The sequence below is a fragment of the Ylistrum balloti genome, unplaced genomic scaffold, assembly GCF_031769215.1.
Source record: "Ylistrum balloti isolate Yb309-2 unplaced genomic scaffold, AGI_CSIRO_Ybal_v1 Utg370568, whole genome shotgun sequence".
Taxonomy (NCBI): domain Eukaryota; kingdom Metazoa; phylum Mollusca; class Bivalvia; order Pectinida; family Pectinidae; genus Ylistrum; species Ylistrum balloti.
In genome coordinates, this window is record NW_026782356.1 from 1,283,508 (window position 1) to 1,302,187 (window position 18,680).

An 18,680-nucleotide genomic window follows, 5' to 3' on the forward strand; every position below is an offset into this window, starting at 1 on the left:
TTCTAGGCTACAAAAATTTGAATTCATTTTAATGAAAACACCTTTTTAAAGATTTTATTAACAATTTAAATTACAGAAATAACATTTAACTGCATACACAGTTATATGTGAAGCCAGCAATTTTATCTAACCAGTATTTGGTAATTTTTCGCAACTCAAAATTACACCATTCTCAAAAATATCAAAAATATTCTACACATTTCTTGCGGAAGGAGGCATTTTAAAGTTAAAGCTAGGAAGCATATATCATAAGGGAAAGAAGACTGATTGCCAGCCCTATAATAACTGACCACTGGATGCCTGGATTAAGACCACCAGACCAATGGGTTTGTCTGCAGTGGAAGGTGAGCTATGGCCACATATGACACAGTCAAACTCCTTTTCTTCCAGGACTTGTTTAGTGTCAGCTTTCTCTGATGTTGTACTGCTACTGTCATCTGACCAAGGAATAATGAGAAATTGTTTTATGATAACGTGAAATTGCAACATAGTGATCAAATTTTTAAAGTATTTTATTATTCTGGAGTAGCAATTTTGACATTACTGTTAACAGATAATACATCCAGTCTTGCTGAATTATAACTGTTTTGGTCAAGAGAAACTTATTTTCAAATGTTTAAATTATCCTCAAGTGTTAAAATATTGATAAGAAAAGTAAAAAGAAAAGACAAGGAAAAAAATTTTCTAATTCAGAAAGGTTTGACCCGTCTGGAATAATGTAATAAGGCCCAAGTACAAATATAAGTACATGAGATCTTTTCTGCAGTTTATACACATGTACAAGGTATATCACTGAATAGAGTGATCCACATACAGTGAAATAAGTTTTGCTATTATTCTGAATACTGAAGTCCAAAGCTATTCATCTAACCTCTGGATCTGTATCGAATTTATTGTCTCAATAATTGTTTACCTAATGAGTCAGTATCAAAATTTTGTTCCATGAAAGCTTTCTGTTTCGAAGCAAACTGTGCCATCAACTTCTCCTGTCGTTCTTTGGCTTTCTTTTTCCTAAAACATGTCATGTTCACCCTTAATCACATGTCCACACACAAGTCAAATTCTTCAAACACAGAGTTTTGTTCAATGCATGCTAAAATGCCATTGCTTACACATCATCATTCAATCGTTACAATTTTTGGCAGATGGGAATTTTGATGAATTCCTTACAAATGGCAGACTATAGAAGCATGAGTGACCTCTAATTTGTTGAAATATGACAAAATTAACTTGCAAATTTTCAACTTACAATTACAGTGATTGGACAACTAATGTTTGGAAAATAACATTATTCCGTTCTACGGATCAGTTTGTATCAATATCTTTTTCTATTGGCTAAATTAAGTCCACAAAACCACAAACAGCAAATGCTGTCATGAATTAGATATATCTGAGTAACATGAATGACCCCACCAGATTCAAGGGTATTTTAATTTTTCTTGACTTTTTAAGGTGTTTTCAAATTCCTTATGGAGTTTGGCAGGGCTCTAAAATTTTGTTCCAACTGTTCTTGCAAAAATCAATTAAAATTCTGAACGTTAATTGCCCACAGCCATGGAAAAGTAAAATAGATGACTACATAGTGAAGTACAATTAACAAGTGAGCCAGAGATAATGATGGAAGGATGGTTGAGGCAGATTTTACAGATGGCCCTGAATATGAAACGGCAGGGGCAGAAAAAGGATAATTACTGCCAACTGACCTATCATTTAAAGGCTCAGTGTAGCCACCTGATTACAGTTAACACTTACCTGTCATCTTTCTTGCCAGATTTCTGTTTACCGTCCTCCTCAGATTTTGGGACTAGCTGTTGGTAGGTCTCCTCAATCAATTTGGCACATTGAGAACTTTGTTGTGACATTTTGTCTAATAAACATGTGATGAAGTGTGAGCCATCCCCGATTCGGGACACTGATGGAAGTCTATTACACATTGACAGAGGTACATACGAACCAGCCTTTCCTGATAGTTTACAATGCAGTTTCATTAACAGGGAAATCAAGCTCTCATTTACCGGAATTGTAATGGGTGGAGCTGTCTCCGTGGATACGCCTTTACTTTCATATTTTGGTTTATCTGTTGTTTTGGCACCAGAGTGACTAGACATAGAGTGGATCACTGGGAAGGTTCCCTCACCTGGCATGGGAACTACTGTAGGATGGCTCGGAATATGGCCAGAGTGAGCCGCAGTTATAGGGCCCCCAGAACCTGTAAAAACAAAAGAAAAATTGAGGCTTTTTGCTTTATCTCAAGATTTATTTCAGGAAAACCCAATTAAACTTGATGTGATTATCTGGTCAAAGCCAAATCCTCTCTCATTTTCTTGAATATGATAATTTTAAATACATTAAAATCCTGTTGACACGAAATCTGACCACATGCCAATAATGGAATGTTTAACATGATATGAAGATACAGTCAATGGGAACTTTGTAACAACCCCTTATATTTGTAAGTGGGACGAAAGCTTTATAAGAAATGCACAAGCTAGTAGAGATTATTTGTTTTAAATACAAAGTTCATAGTAATTCAAAATAAACAAAAGAAAATCTGAACCAGCATCAAAACGTGTAGTACTAACACTTCTGGTGAAATTTCATGTCACCACTTATCGAAAAAGAAATCAATATATTTAAATCAGGGGAATTAACCAATGTTTATAAATTAGTTCCAAGGAGAAGATTTCTGATGATGGAAAAAAAACCCCAAAAAAGCCATTATAAGAATTACATCATGATATGTCATCTTTTTCTTATATATCTGTTAAATCTGTTGGATTATAGCCTCCCCCCACCATCCTCCCCCTGAGTATTGGTTATAATTGTATAATAAAGATTACAGTCAGGCATTTCCAATTTTTAAAGCAGTTCAGGACCTGCTATATGACTAAGCACAATATGTCTGATTCCTCACTCATTATGGAGCTGGGAGCCATCTGAAACATCTCCTCCAGACTAGAGTTTACAAGGTCAACATCAGCAGGAAAGGTGAAGTTATCGCCAGGTTCTAAGCTGAGGACTGAGACATGTATTTCCTTTATAATATCACAAGCGTTTTGTAGTAGACTGGTTGAGGAAAACCAGTCCTTATAGTCACCATTAGGGGCACAGCCTCGGAATGTTTTTGACTGAAACACAGAAAAAGTTATTTAGAAGTAAAACTAGTTTTGAACTCCAGTTGAATGCTTTCCATCTATTGTCAGGAAAATTTATGAATAAACCACTACATTTATCAATCAAGTTTCATTGAATTTGCAAGAAAGGAGGAAGAACTAGAATCACAGGAAAAGTCCCACTCATTTAGTCCAATATTATTTGAATCAGAATTTTTCTTTTCTTTCAAAATAAATATAAGACAATATGATGGCATACTAGATTTCTAAAAAATTGTTAATAGATGGTCATGTCAAACATCTTATTTTCAACTTTTGAAAATTTTTTATTGCTATGCAACCTAGTAAAACGAAATGAAAACTTAGCATTTTCACATTATTTTTTTTTATTTCCAAGTATCATACCAATACTTTTTGCAGAAAGAAGAAAAATTTACTTTGAAAAAAAGTTGCTGCAAAAAAACTGAAAAAAATAATTCCAGTAAAGATTAACAGTAATATTTGAAAATGAATTATTCTTATTACACATATTCAGACACCTTTATCCAAAACAGAAATGCTGCAACATATTGCTTTTAAAATTACTTCTTAAATCTATTATTTCAAAGTTCATCATCAGAGCAAAGGTTTAATATGGGATCAACTTTCAGAGGAGTACATCCTTAAAATTACAGGCATACTGTAATCCAACCTACCCTTCTTCTGCTGTCTGTACAAGGTATAGTGAGTGCAAGGTTTAACAGGTGAATACAATGGTACAGGCAGCTTTCAGGTACTGTGTTACGAGTCAGTGCCTGCAAAATCAAGGTTATCAACATCTCATTGTCAAATAACTGGGTGTTAATCAAATTTCAGATCACGTAGTTTGTATGTTTAGTATTTCATTTTACACCGATGATACAAACATCTGTAAAGTCTGTTTTATGAAGATGTTCTATAAATGAGCTAGCGAAAACAGTACCGTAATTAACAAGGAGACAATTTCCATTCCTATATAGACAGTATTCTTCAATAAAAATGAAACCCCATTATTTATTTCGGATACATTTATGTCACATGTTTACCTTGTGTAAAACAGTAAAAAGGAAGGCGTGCAGAGTTCTACAGTGAAGAATCTTAAACATGTCTTTATAAGCTGGATTAATGTCCCCTGGAGGTTTGAATGGAGGCCAAGGTGGTGTCTTCCCAGAATACTTCCCATTCTGTCGAACACTGCAAATAAATTGTCTTTTCAGTCAAAAGGTTATTTCAAATTCATTTTATATTAACGACATCAAAACCAGAAACTTCAATCACAAACAAACTCAAACTTAGATTAATTGGTTCTAGTGTATTTAATTCATAAAGTCTGTTTTGAAGATAAGCTAATATTTCTAATGCATACAAAATACACTTCAAGGAATTATTTAAAGTTATCAATGAAAGGTATTAAAACTTATAGATATCCTGTCATATGACACAACAAAAGAATAATGATAGAATTTGTGTGTGCCCTTAAGTTCATTGTGACATAATCTGGATACAATGTTTTATGTATTTAACAATTAAAAAAACATTACTTGAATGTTATTTGTTTTGGCTGGTGAGAGCAATGAGAAAAGTGACTTTAACAGAACTTTTCCTTGTGTACTTCTTATCTGCTTGCCCAACAAGGCAGACAGTCATGTTTATTATATTATATTATAATTCACTTAGATAATATTTTAAAAGGTGATTAAAGGTTTTCCTGTACTTACAATGCGCTGTATCTGTCCATGGAAGACTGGAAGTCTTTTTTGTACACAGCTCTCAAGGCTACATGGACGGGATCAAATTCCTTCTCCCAAATAAAATCTGCAACACAGGCATATTTCAATTACAGTATGATAATTAACAAACAAAAAAACACACAAATGAATTGTTTCAATTTGAAAATTGAACTTTAATCCTTTGTGAAGACATACATATTACCACAATTTGTTAACACTGAGATAAAACATATGAGACTAGGGAATGTCTATAAGACATGAATGCCCTTGCTTCGAGACAACAGAATCTGTCAATGATCGAGTGTAGAATGGTGTTTATGGAGTAAATATAAATCTGAGGTTCAAATTTCTTATATTTTCATAATCATGAAGTTAAAATTAAGATAATTATGTTAAATTGTAATGTTTAGGAATTCAATTTTTATCCCTTGCATATAATTGATACACACAAATTCTCTTCACACAATTTAAGAAATCAGAATGAAAATCTATGAAATTCTGTAATATGAAAAGTTGTTAAATTTCTTGATATTTGACTACAAACCTTTAGGCACATAAGTTCCCTGTTGTAATCCAGCCCCTGCCTCAAAGTTTGGGGCTTTGTAATCTGCCAGCTTTTTTTTACAATTAAAAACAAAAGATTTCATCATTGACATTTAAAACACATATTAACAAAAATTGTAAAAAAATGTAATCACTATGGGGTCATTAAAAGAATATAATTACTTTACATATCATTGATTTCATTGAATGAGACTTTTACAATACCTTTATTTAATGACAAAGCAAATAATCAAACACAACTTTCTGCCAAGACATTGTTGCAAGATATCCAGGTCAGATATGAAAGAATATTTTTTGTAATACCATAACTAATGCTGCCCTGATATTTGAACTTAATTTTTGGTATTAGAAAGAGACTCAGATGATAAAATTGCTTGACATTAAAGATTTAGACAGTACAGTAGGTGATGGAAAATAAGAACACACCATTTATATATAACAATAATAAATCACCTCTTTCAAAATTGGCTCAAAGAGTTCAGTTCCGTGACCTATCATTCCTGACTTCTCTGGCATCAGATCGCTCAGTTGACTGTGCTGTCGATCACTAACACATAGCAGGGTAGACATCTCAAGTCTGACCAGGTCCTTCTCAACTATACCTGTAACACCACCCACTCAATGTAATCTCTGTGTGTGTATGACAGGCATTTTTTCAGTGTGGTATAATTATTACTATCATATTCACTTTCAGGTATACTGTTGAACAGAGCTGTTCTCAATGTCTTGTGCACCTTGAACTTTTGTGAACGCATATTTTAATATTCAAGGGGAATAATTATCATTTGAAGGTCACAAACAATTGAAGTTTGATCATAGTATTCAATTATTTCAAACACAATTTTTTTTAAATTTTGACAGAGAAATTTTGTAAATAATATTTTGTGTCTGATTTGGACTAATATATTCACCAATACTGATTTTACAATTGCAGATGAAACAAACATGAGTGAACTTACCTAGATAAGTCCTCACCCCTAACAGAGTAACTAAGTATGACAGTGCTGCATCAACCATGGCCAGTTGTTGCTCTGGCTCCAGTTTAAAGCTTGGATCTGTGTTAGGGTGAATGGAGTAGGACAGCCAGTCAGTCACATGATACCTGTACAAAATGACAAACAGGCTGTGACCAAGGGAGGTAACTCATTTATAAACATGCACCCACAAGAATAATTCTTGTTATATACAGGTAACCTAGAGGGACAACCCAGTTATATACATGTAATCACAAGGGGTATTCTTGTTATGTTCATGTAACCAAGGGAGGTAAATTAGTCATAATTATGTAACCACAGGCAGTATTGTCATATTCATGTAACCAAGGAAGGTAAGCCAGTTATATACCTGGCCAAGTGGCCATTCATAGTGTTTTGCTGGAGGGGGTTCACAACTTTAACTCTAGTAATCTCTAGGGAGAACTTCTCTTTAGCTCAATTTATTTAGTATAAGACCAGCAAGCCAGAGGTCCTGGGTTTGAATCCTAGTAGGAACTATGACATAAATAATTATTTTTTACTCAAACGAAGCAAGGAATTTTTTTTTAAATATATCAGCAAACATTGCCTTACCACATATAATTGGAAACCAAAACCTTACTGTCTCTTAACAAGATAATTCTGAAAAGAAATTTATTCTGTGTTCTGCACATGTGCAGTTGTATACTAAGTACATAGTTACTTTACCTTTCTAAAACAGTCTGTACAAAGTAATCCGGGTCTAACTTGCAAGCACACACCTGCAAAAACAAACCAAATTCCCTTGTCTCACACTACAATATATGATATATATTGTTGCCAACTCTTATTACAGACTCAGGAAATATATTGAAAGACAATTCTTATCATAAGAGAACTTTCTAGCCTAAATCTTAATAATGAATTAAGAGTTTTCTAATTAACAAGCAACCTTTTTGTTTTTAGATTTAAAATCTTTTCTGGTAAAAAGTCTAACTTGATTCAAATTACATTCTAGTGGTCACACACAACCAAAGCTTTTAATTCGGAGCTTCTGAACACCGTAAATCTGTACAAAACATTGCTTTTGATAAATAAACATTCCTTTTTTATCTTTTGTGGAAAAAATTTTCGTTTAAATAGAAATAAATTTTTTGTCTTAATGGCCCCATTTACTTTCTTTTTATTGGACATTCCTGTAAAAATTGATATGGCAGGCATACTTTGGCAGAAATAAGATTTTTGGTTCAAAATGTCATTGTAAGGCATTTTTTGATGACTTGTCACCACGACTACTTACTTTTTTATACTCTTAGAATTCAATTAACTTATGGAAATATCCTCCTTTTTAAAACTGGTCTTAACACAAACTGATGATGACATCAATGTAAATAATAACATTGCTTTTAATCATAAATGAAATAATTCCATGAATGAACCAGCCTTATAAGGCATTGTAAGCTATTCACTAGGAGTCAATGCTCATATTACCCGCTACTTTGACAATACTTTCACTGATAGACACATCACAGAGCCTTTACTGCTGACCTACCTGTTGTAGACACAGGTCAGCGTCCACCATAGAGTAGCAGAAGTGACATTGGACATAGGTCATCGCTTGACCTCGGATCTGAAGACCATTTCTTATCCACATGTTAGCATACACCTCAGCAACACACACCTAAAATATATAACAGTTACAAACAAGTGGTAAAGGATACTTAGATAAACAATCGACACTCAAGACACTTGTTTCTTCCCTTATTTGATACCAATTATCACATAATATCAAGGGGGATCATCATTTATTCCAGACAGCTATCATGGATATTTTGAAGTTCAATTTCATCTTTTATCAATAATGCAATAAGAATGCAGAAATGCAAGTATTTCATACTTTAAAATGCATTGGAAACAGAATGCTATGCAAGTATTTAAATTTTAACAACTATGGAATAATTTTGAAATCTATATGTCACTAAAGTTTTTAAAAGCCATTTTCAACATCTGAATACAGGTAATAATCCCACAATGAGGACATAACACAAAATTATCTTACCTGTATCTGTAACAAGTGATGAAGGATGGTTTTCATCTTCTTCGGAGCCAAATCAAATTCTGTTATAGAGATATCCTGACTCTGAACGCTATGAACTAGGAATATCGCCAGGTAACGATGTAGAGGCAGGTGAAAGGTCAACTGATAAGGGTTAGGCTGAAGACAAAGTTCAATTTGTCACTTTTCTGCATGATATACTCATAACAATTTGAAATGTTATGCATATACAGTAAACCTCTCGTCAATTCAAATAGATGGGTAGTGATGAAAATGTGATTTTTTTCTATAAAAACAATAATTTTCTGTCTAGTTCAAACCCTTTCTAGCTTGTTTCAGTTACATTTTGAATTGTTCAAATATATTGCACGACAGCACATATTACATATGCGATCATTGCTCCATGTGGTCAAAATTTACATCAACGTTAAACACTGTGGATGGCGTGCTGTAATGACCATCTTAAGCATTTGATGCCACTTATGTAGCATGATGTATAGTGTGATTTATTTCACATCTCGCTGTAACATTGTGCGCATGCCAGCTGACACAACTTGAGGCCCCAACTCTGAATAACAAGCTTATGCGATCGCTTTTGCCAAACAACAAAGTTAACTTACTTCACATTTTGATAAGATAATCATGTCAAGACCGTCCCAATAATTGGAAGATTCATAAAGATTTTAACAAACATCAATCCATAGTCATATTAAGTCTCAATCCACACTCTGCATACTGATATGTCAATGCTAACTCCCGCCGATACACAAGCAGAAATGTGTTTTTCACAGGCAGGTTGCTTCATCACAGTATCCATAGTTATGAAGATTAAAATGAAACCTTTTATTTCTTCACATTTGTTTAACATATTTTGCAGAACAGTAAGCTTTTCAAAAGATAATAACTTTATCTTTGACTCTCCAGAAAATGTGATTTGTGACCCAAGGTTTCCTGCCCTGCTAGGACGCTTTTAGATACTTTGTCATGATTTTTGGTAATGACAACTCTGATAGTTCAAACTCTATCTTTACATGCATAGTTGTGTGTAATTTGAACAGGTTCTACTATATTTCAATAATTTTAATCAAACGCACCAAAGGTATACCCTATAGTGGAATCATATTCAGAAATGAATGCCCGTACAATATACAAGGTTGAATGAGATGGTAATATCTTTCAAAACTATGAATTAAATAATATATGGAATAATGATTTTAAGATCCATTCAGTCCAAAAGAGATATGACAGAACTGTTTAAGTTTTCCTGATATGTAAAGATCAAACTGTGAGAAAGCTGTTGATAATTTCAGTTTGCAGTCTGTTCTAACATTGACTTTTTTTTCTTATCAAGAAAAAAGTTCAAGATTTCTTGTCTATATTTCACAAACATAATACAAAACATACAATTAATTTCAGTTTAGGGAAAATTATTGAAACTAGAATTTAACTGACCTTGGTGGATTCCATACAATTGATGGCATCAAACCATTCCCTCAGGTTCTCCAAACACACAGAGACCATACTCTTGGTGAAATTGGCAGTCTCCTAAAAATGATATCATGATGTTTACAGGCAATCTTTTTTTAATTATTAAAACGAAGCATTGGCTGTTTGATTTCTAATCACAGCATTGAGAAAACAATATTGAAGGACCAACACACTATATGTCTAAGATTGTGGCTAGGTTCCTGAATGGATACCGGAGGTATTCTGTAGAGTTCCTTACAATGTGGTCAACATAAAGCGAAAGTAAAGGATTCTCAACATCCAGGAACACTTGTTGTAGTTTTATTTATGAACTAATTCATCGACATGTTTTGACTGCTATGCGGCCATCATTAGAGCAAATAAACAGAATATTATTAAGTATAAAGCATAACTTTGCGGTTATAAAGACAAATATGACGTAATAATGGACAGACACAACAATTCTTATAAAAAAATCTGGTATTTTGAAGGTGCTGTTTTTACTAGTATAGAATTCACTGAATTTTTACAGTTTTACAGTGAGATATGAGGGACCACATTGGTGAGGAAGCATGGCAGTAGAGTATACCTTGGTTTTACAGTGAGATATGAGGGACCACAGTGAGATATGAGGGACCACAGTGAGATATGAGGGACCACATTGGTGAGGAAGCATGGCAGTAGATTATACCTTGGTTTTACAGTGAGATATGAGGACCACAGTGAGATATGAGGACCACAGTGAGATATGAGGACCACAGTGAGATATGAGGGACCACAGTGAGATATGAGGGACCACAGTGAGATATGAGGGACCACAGCGAGATATGAGGGACCACAGTGAGATATGAGGGACCACAGTGAGATATGAGGGACCACATTGGTGACAAAGCATGGTAGTAGATTATACCTTGGTTTTACAGTGAGATATGAGGGACCACAGTGAGATATGAGGGACCACAGTGAGATATGAGGGACCACAGTGAGATATGAGGGACCACATTGGTGACAAAGCATGGCAGTAGATTATACCTTGGTTTTACAGTGAGATATGAGGGACCACATTGGTGACAAAGCATGGCAGTAGATTATACCTTGGTTTTACAGTGAGATATGAGGGACCACATTGGTGACAAAGCATGGCAGTAGATTATACCTTGGTTTTACAGTGAGATATGAGGGACCACAGTGAGATATGAGGGACCACAGTGAGATATGAGGACCACAGTGAGATATGAGGACCACAGTGTGATATGAGGACCACAGTGAGATATGAGGGACCACAGTGAGATATGAGGACCACATTGGTGAGGAAGCATGGCAGTAGAGTATACCTTGGTTTTACAGTGAGATATGAGGGACCACAGTGAGATATGAGGGACCACATTGGTGACAAAGCATGGTAGTAAATTATACCTTGGCTTTACAGTGAGATATGAGGGACCACATTGGTGAGGAAGCAATCTCCAGTTCTGCGGAGAAGGCAGCGTAATAGGTCTCTGGCTCAAACCCCATGTGCTGACTCAGCTCACGCTGGTTCAAGTTCATACCTATATTCAAAATGAAAGCATTTCAATATCAATGAATTTAAAGCTCTGTATACTAGGAACTTTCATCCGTTGAAGAAAAAAAATACTCTTTCACCCCACGTATTATTTGCTCTTGTTTGTTTTATGTTCTGTGAAACTTTTGCAACATTGTTAAATTGCTCTGTTCTCACATAGGGTGAAAATATCAAAAGTGAAATGACTGAATATTTCCTGATTTTCATTCTCTGATTTGACCCTTTTTGATTTCTCTACTTGTGATATTTATTGAGAACATCCAATGTAAAATTTCAGAATTTCATTTGGTATTTGCGATATTGCATTTCTCCTGACATTTGGGGAAGAGAGTTAGACAAAGATTAAAAATCAAGTTACAAAATAGGAGTAAAAATCAGACAGCTTCAATAGAAACCGGGACCCAAAATTTCCGGAAGCTGCTTTGAAATCTACCAAAATAAATGGAAGGTTTTCCTGATAATGCTCTCTTCTGTCTTACAGGTACATAAAAAAGAGTAAAGGAGAGGGGGAAAACCTCGAAGGATTTTTGAAAAGTTTTACAGCAATTCAAAAACATTATGATGTTGCTTTTAACAGATCCAAATATAACTGAAGTACCTCATGGAATACTTATATATTTGTATTTAGCAATATTCTTATTTTGGAGAAGAAAACACTCATCATAGCCATTTAAGGTTGGATCCTCACCTTGGAAGTAACAGAGAAGCTCCAGCCACATGTTGATGAGGCGAAGGTCACTGAGGAACTTGTGGGCAATGGACTGATGGGAAAGGAGGTTTATGAGGTCACTGACCACTGGCCAGTAGCAATGGTCCTTCATAACATCATTGTCACAGTCCACCACCATGTGCATGTTCATCTGAGAGTCTGTAAACCAAAATACATCATTCAGAATTTTGTCTGTTGGTTTGCTGGATGTACAGCCCTATCAACAGCCAGGATCATTTTGATATGTGGTATTTGGAATATTTGATATGTGGTATAATGTATTTCATATGTGATATGTAATATCTGGTGCCTTGTCATTCCTCTAGTAAAGCAGACAACAAAACAACCCCGACATCTCCAACCCTCTTCTTCTCATTTCTCCTATCCTCTAAGTCAGCAATGTATAGTATTTTTCTAGTCTTTTGTCTTCACTTTCATTTCTCTACATATGAGATTCTATGATATGCAGGTATGTAGATGAAGTAAGTTCTGGCATAATTTGATGTATTAAATGTGTTTACTGTGTGTAAGCATGTACCTGTATGAGTATTTATGTGTACATGTCAGTATTAAATGTGTGTGGTGTGTTTATATGTGAACCTCTATAAAGATGTAGATCACTAAGCGGTTGATATCTGATGGCTTCTTCACTGAGCGATATACAGGAGGCCTGTCTTACTAAAGACCACAACAAAGACAGCACTGACTGATCTATTTCTCAGCTTTCTTGAGAAACAAAAACAGCTGCAGGTAAGGTGTGTCAAATCACCCACCTCGGATCCTCACCTGAGGTTGTATAGGTCAACACTCTACTGACCAAGTTATACTTTTTTATTACATTTTGTTTATCATACAGATGTAAGCATTACCTTTACTTCTGTGTGAAGCATGAATCTCAGATTAGAACTACTGTAAAAAATATGATTATGATATTAAGGAGTGAAACTGGAATTCTCCTATACCTATATCAGTATGTTATAAAGGGAAAATTTCACACCATTCAACTTCCACACATGTAATGATTTAAGGACTTAACACAATCACTCATCATTATGCTACTGTATCACTGAAAAGCTGAGAATATTTCAGATATTTGCGTAATAACAACTAAACTGATACTCACCCTGGAGTGTGCTTTGTGTCACAATATTTTCCACCATGTGTGTGAGGCTTAAGATGAGAGTATACAACAAATTATATTCATCCACCATTTTCCTTGCCAATGTTTCATTACTGAACAATTGTACGCTGATGTGAACCACTCGATTGGCGATAGCCGGCCGACTCAGTCCATTCACCAGCACAAGGGATATCCTGCTATAGTGATCAATGAACGCTCTAGTAAAGGCCTCCTGAGGAAAAAAGTATACAATATAGATTCATAACACTGTGTATAAGACAAAAAGTGAAGCATCATAGCAGAAAAAAGAAGTACTGATAAATTCTTATTCAATTAATACAGGGGATCTTGACAGATATCCACAGCACATTGTGTATACCATCAAAGGGTCATATAATTTTCAAAATGTCCAGTTTCTTACAAGGTTCCACTAGATTAAAATGTGTGTTTTTCACACGTACAAATCAAATATCCATTAACCAGCAACATCTAAGACAAATGTCAAGCATTATTTCAACAAAATAAAACAATTATGACTACACTATTTTCACTTCATTTTTTTTAAAACTCATCCTTAGTTTTCTCTTGCATTTTTCTGTAGGACAACTTATTGGATACAGTATTACATTACAAGTCCAATGTAACTTTCTGTGTACATTAGTAGTCAAGAGTAACTGCAGGCTCAATCTGCAGAGTTTATTGTTGTGCATCCAATATGGCAACTGGCACACAATTGTTTATAAGTAAAATATCTATGGTTCAAAAATGTTGCTTAATATTAAGATGTTTTGGCAAAAAACTTATGTTTGAAAAAAATAAATAAAATAAAATGATTAAAAGATTTGCAGCTGAGAGCAAATAGTTAAAAACACGTTGACATGAAAAATATTTTGGAATTCTTTTCAATTTAAACATGCCTTGTAATCATCGTCTGGGAGTAGACTCAGCAGAAGTGTAACCATCCTCTGAGGGAACTCAAACTTAACCATCCAGAAGACTAGCTCCTCCAGTAGAGTTTTGTGATTTAATGTTTGCGTAAGGCCTGGCATGCCAGCAAGCATTCCTGGAATTAAACAACATTAAAGGTCTGATTATATTTATGTTTACAGTGTGACACTTGTAAAAAGTGATGGACTGATGACCTGATATAATTGATTAACTTTTACCTTAGCCTAATAAAATCTGTCATGTATTAGGTACCTTAATATAAGCTTGTTATCACAAAATACCTATATAGACATCAAAGACTTTCACCATGGCTTCAGAAATAAAATACCTATATAGACATTAAAGACGTTCACCATGGCGACGCAAACAAAATACCTATATAGACATCAAAGACTTTCACCATGGCGACACAAACAAAATAGACATCAAAGACTTTAACTACGGCTTCACAAATGAAATACCTATATAGACATCAAAAACTTTCACCATGGCGACACAAACAAAATACCTATATAGACATCAAAGACTTTCACCATGGCGACACAAACAAAATACCTATATAGACATCAAAGACTTTCACCATGGCGACACAAACAAAATACCTATATAGACATCAAAAACTTTCACCATGGCGACACAAACAAAATACCTATATAGACATCAAAGACTTTCACCATGGCGACACAAACAAAATACCAATATAGACATCAAAGACTTTAACTACGGCTTCACAAATAAAATACCTATATAGACATCAAAAACTTTCACCATGGCGACACAAACAAAATACCTATATAGACATCAAAGACTTTAACTACGACTTCAGAAATAAAATACCTATATAATCATCAAATACTTTGGGATACTTCATATTCTCTACTGTAGTTTTGAATTTCTTCTGACTGTCTACTTTATAGGAATTGCTCTCCTCTTCTGGATTTGTAACTATAAAAGATAAAACACCAGCATTAGGTTTGTAAGACAGATAAAGATTATATATTTGGAAAATGACCAGTTATCTACATCATGTTACAAATAAATCAAGGCAATGAAAAGTTCTCAACATTATCATTATATAGTTTAAATATATCTTTACTCAAAGCCCTAACTAGAACAATTACAACACATGTTACTTCAATATATAATCAATCACTTTTGCCTGTCTGGATGTTAAATAAGTGACATAAACAAACCTTTCATCTGGTTAATTTTTTTGCAAATAAATTACTAACCCTCTGTTAAGTTTTTATACACGACTTGATTTGTGAGTGCCTGGCCCATCACTTTCCTCATGGCAGCTCCCATGTCACTGAGACTATGAAGGAAAGTTAGAAACTGTTCTGCATCCTGCATTGCCAAAGAGTAGGTACCCTGCATATCTACAAATAAATGATAATTTATTACTGTACAAAATTACATCCTGCATTGTCAAAGAGTAGGTACCCTGTACATCTGTGTAAACGAATCACACAAATGGATAGATAATGACAAAACAAGAGCTGACTTACTCAGAAAGCATTTGATATCAATTTAAATGTCCATGCATGTTGTATACATTTTTAATCAAAGTCAAATTAAGAGAGCTCCTTCTAAAAATTCGAGCTGTAACATATGTTTGTAAGGTGTTGTGCCATAATCACTTTCAACTGTTACTTATTGCCTGTACTACATTCCTGCCTCTATATATGTGAATGTCAGTTTTTACTATTGGGTTGAGTATTTGATATATATCAGTATCCATAACACTCATGGTCACTAACCTGGATTTGAACTGTCTCTGAGATGATGAACGAGTCGGAGGACAACCCTTGGTAACATGGCTTCAGCAATGGCCAGTAGATCAGGGGGAGGACTGGAGTGTTGCTTCCCACGATTCGGTCCATGACGCAGACAAAATCTGCAGAGATAATAGTCAACACTTTAACTTAATGTTGTAAATAAATCCAGGACAAATCCTCAGCCAGATTTTGTAAAATTACTAATAACTAATTTCAGACCCAGGAACATTTTTTGAGTTTGTATGCATACTTCAGATTCACCATTCAACTATAATTTTAACAAATTAATTTCAAGAATGCTTATACTTTTAACCAATTTTGTAATTAAATGAACAGCATCAACAGTACTACAAGATAATTATGTCAAATCTAAATCTCATAAGCACTTTGTTGCCTTTGATATGATCCTGAAGGGATTTAGTCTAGATTATTCTGATGCTCCATCAACTTTGTTTCCTCAGTTTGGAGTCCATGAACGTCAGAAAAATTTGGACTAGAAAGGGCTGTGATTAAACTCATTGTAACTATCACACCAACTTGATCAGCTGCTTAAACTTGTTATTATAGTACATATACCAACAACAAACATGACTGCTGTTTGAAAATTCCAGCAGCTCAAAAATGGGTAACTATAATAAGTCTGTTTGAAAGTAAAATTGGTATTGACATATCAATATAAAATCTACAAAATTATATTCAATGTTGCCACAAAAATAACTCATGATAAAAATAAATTGTTTTAAAGAAACCAGGAAACCAATGTTTTCAAAATTCCAGTCTTGACAACGCAATATTATAAGAAATATACTTGATTGGAGAACATACAATATAAAGGAAAGTTAATCTCAACAAGATCAAGGGTTATAACATAAGTAGGTTACTAAACTTTATTGTCGACTAGCTTCGCCTCCGGTCCAGACTTCATCAGGACAATTTTACACTAATTTTGGTTAATTTGTTGAGAGGCTTTCAGGAAAAATTCTGCATGAATATGTCACCTACAGAATATACTTGAAAGGAGTAAATCATTACGTGATTTCCACAGCCAATTATTGCCAATTACCCTTAAGTGAGGGTGTCAAATTCTCTGAATTGGTGAAATTAAAAGAACTGTATCCCAGATTTTTAAGAGTCCCCTGTATGAATATGGAAAAGTAGTGTAGAAGATAGGGCCATGACAATATTTTCCATTGATGTAGGTGAAAGGTCAGACATAATTTTGATACCCAACAGACCATTTTGCTAAGTTGTACTCATATTATAAATACAAAGTACCTGCAGTTAGTAATGATAGTAAGATATAGGCCTGGTAAAACTTTTTTCTTTGATGGGGTTGAAAGTCAAAATGTAGGTCAAATTGACCCAGTTTTAATATGTGACACCTCCTCACAAAAGTGAACCTGTGTTCCAAATTATAAAATTTCTGTGAATAATAGTGTAAAAGATAGGGCCCAGACAAACTTTTCTTTGATATACATATATGTCAAAGATCAAAATGTAGGTCAGAATTATCTACTTTTGATACCTAACACACTTTGGTGAACCCATATCCCAAATATTAAATTCCTGTCAGTAGTTGCGTCAAAGACAGGGCCCAGGCAAAAAAGTGATAGAATGAAAGGACCAACATGCAGACACAAGGCAAAATCATAGTCTCCTCCAGTTCCTGGTGGGGGAATAACAAAGGGGAGCACTGAACAGTAATGTTAATATTTACCCGTCTTTGTTCATAACACTGACATCTCCACAGTCACAAGCTCCCCCTGCTTTACTGCGGAACATATTATAGTCATGTCCCTCATGCTGCCCAGCTTGGAAACACTCTGCACACAATGACATGCACGGTGAGATCCCACAAGTCCGACAACGGTAAGCCACGAAATTGGCTGTCCAAACAAGTCCACAGATAATGGCATTATCATATTGTTTTACTGAAATGAAAGCAAAAGAGATACAAGTACATGTACTTTAAGCAAATGGTAAAAGTTGCATATTTATTGCATCACAATTTCAACAGGAAAATGCTTGCTAAATGATTTGATTTGAAATTTTGAATACTTCCTGATAACTGTGTAACAGGAAGGATTACCTGGTAATGAAAATACCCTACTACTGCTGGGGTTCAAACTAGGACCTTTCGGTCTCTAATCAGATGTTCTACTGCTTGACTATAAGGAAATTCCCACTAGCCAAGGCTAGTAAGGGGACCTGTACTTTCAACTTTTACAAAAGATTAGTTTTATCTTACAGCTGGTTGTAAGGATCTGTCAAAATTTAATTAGTACAATGTAATTGAGTACCTTTTGTCACTTTCAAATGAAAGTAAATGAATCTATAACTGCTTATAATATTTACTGGATCCTTTACAATCTTTAAAGAACTTAACACGGGAACAACCTAAAACCAAATGGAAAATAACCTGATCATGATTATAGTATGATCATTTTTTTACGAACATAATTTAAAAGTTCAAGTCTGGCTAAAAATTTGGAAAATACTGGCAGGCCATACAACTAGATGTCTATACATGTATATAGTATACAGTACAAATGGTTTCAAATATACTGGACTTGAGACCTAAAATATATTTATGTTATGCCTAGCTTGAACCTACATATACATGTCTGTAGAAAAATATTATGTACCACACTAACCTTCAG

General features: G+C 34.5%; 1 protein-coding gene across 1 annotated transcript in view; it reads right to left on the reverse strand.

Annotated features, from left to right (window-relative positions):
• Positions 1-18,680, reverse strand: part of LOC132556388 (E3 ubiquitin-protein ligase ubr3-like) — a 37,098-nt gene that overhangs the window by 17,570 nt on the left and 848 nt on the right. The window contains exons 2-23 of the mRNA XM_060220791.1: positions 17,738-17,951; positions 16,003-16,139; positions 15,475-15,621; positions 15,080-15,187; positions 14,212-14,357; positions 13,298-13,526; positions 12,154-12,333; positions 11,318-11,451; positions 9,887-9,979; positions 8,438-8,593; positions 7,931-8,059; positions 7,108-7,160; positions 6,385-6,527; positions 5,879-6,027; positions 5,406-5,475; positions 4,850-4,946; positions 4,178-4,325; positions 3,809-3,907; positions 2,915-3,128; positions 1,753-2,209; positions 914-1,011; positions 291-437 (exon numbers count right to left, since the gene is read on the reverse strand). Coding sequence (XP_060076774.1) covers positions 291-437; positions 914-1,011; positions 1,753-2,209; positions 2,915-3,128; positions 3,809-3,907; positions 4,178-4,325; positions 4,850-4,946; positions 5,406-5,475; positions 5,879-6,027; positions 6,385-6,527; positions 7,108-7,160; positions 7,931-8,059; positions 8,438-8,593; positions 9,887-9,979; positions 11,318-11,451; positions 12,154-12,333; positions 13,298-13,526; positions 14,212-14,357; positions 15,080-15,187; positions 15,475-15,621; positions 16,003-16,139; positions 17,738-17,951 — 3,348 coding nt within the window. The remainder of the gene's footprint in view (positions 1-290; positions 438-913; positions 1,012-1,752; positions 2,210-2,914; positions 3,129-3,808; positions 3,908-4,177; positions 4,326-4,849; positions 4,947-5,405; positions 5,476-5,878; positions 6,028-6,384; positions 6,528-7,107; positions 7,161-7,930; positions 8,060-8,437; positions 8,594-9,886; positions 9,980-11,317; positions 11,452-12,153; positions 12,334-13,297; positions 13,527-14,211; positions 14,358-15,079; positions 15,188-15,474; positions 15,622-16,002; positions 16,140-17,737; positions 17,952-18,680) is intronic.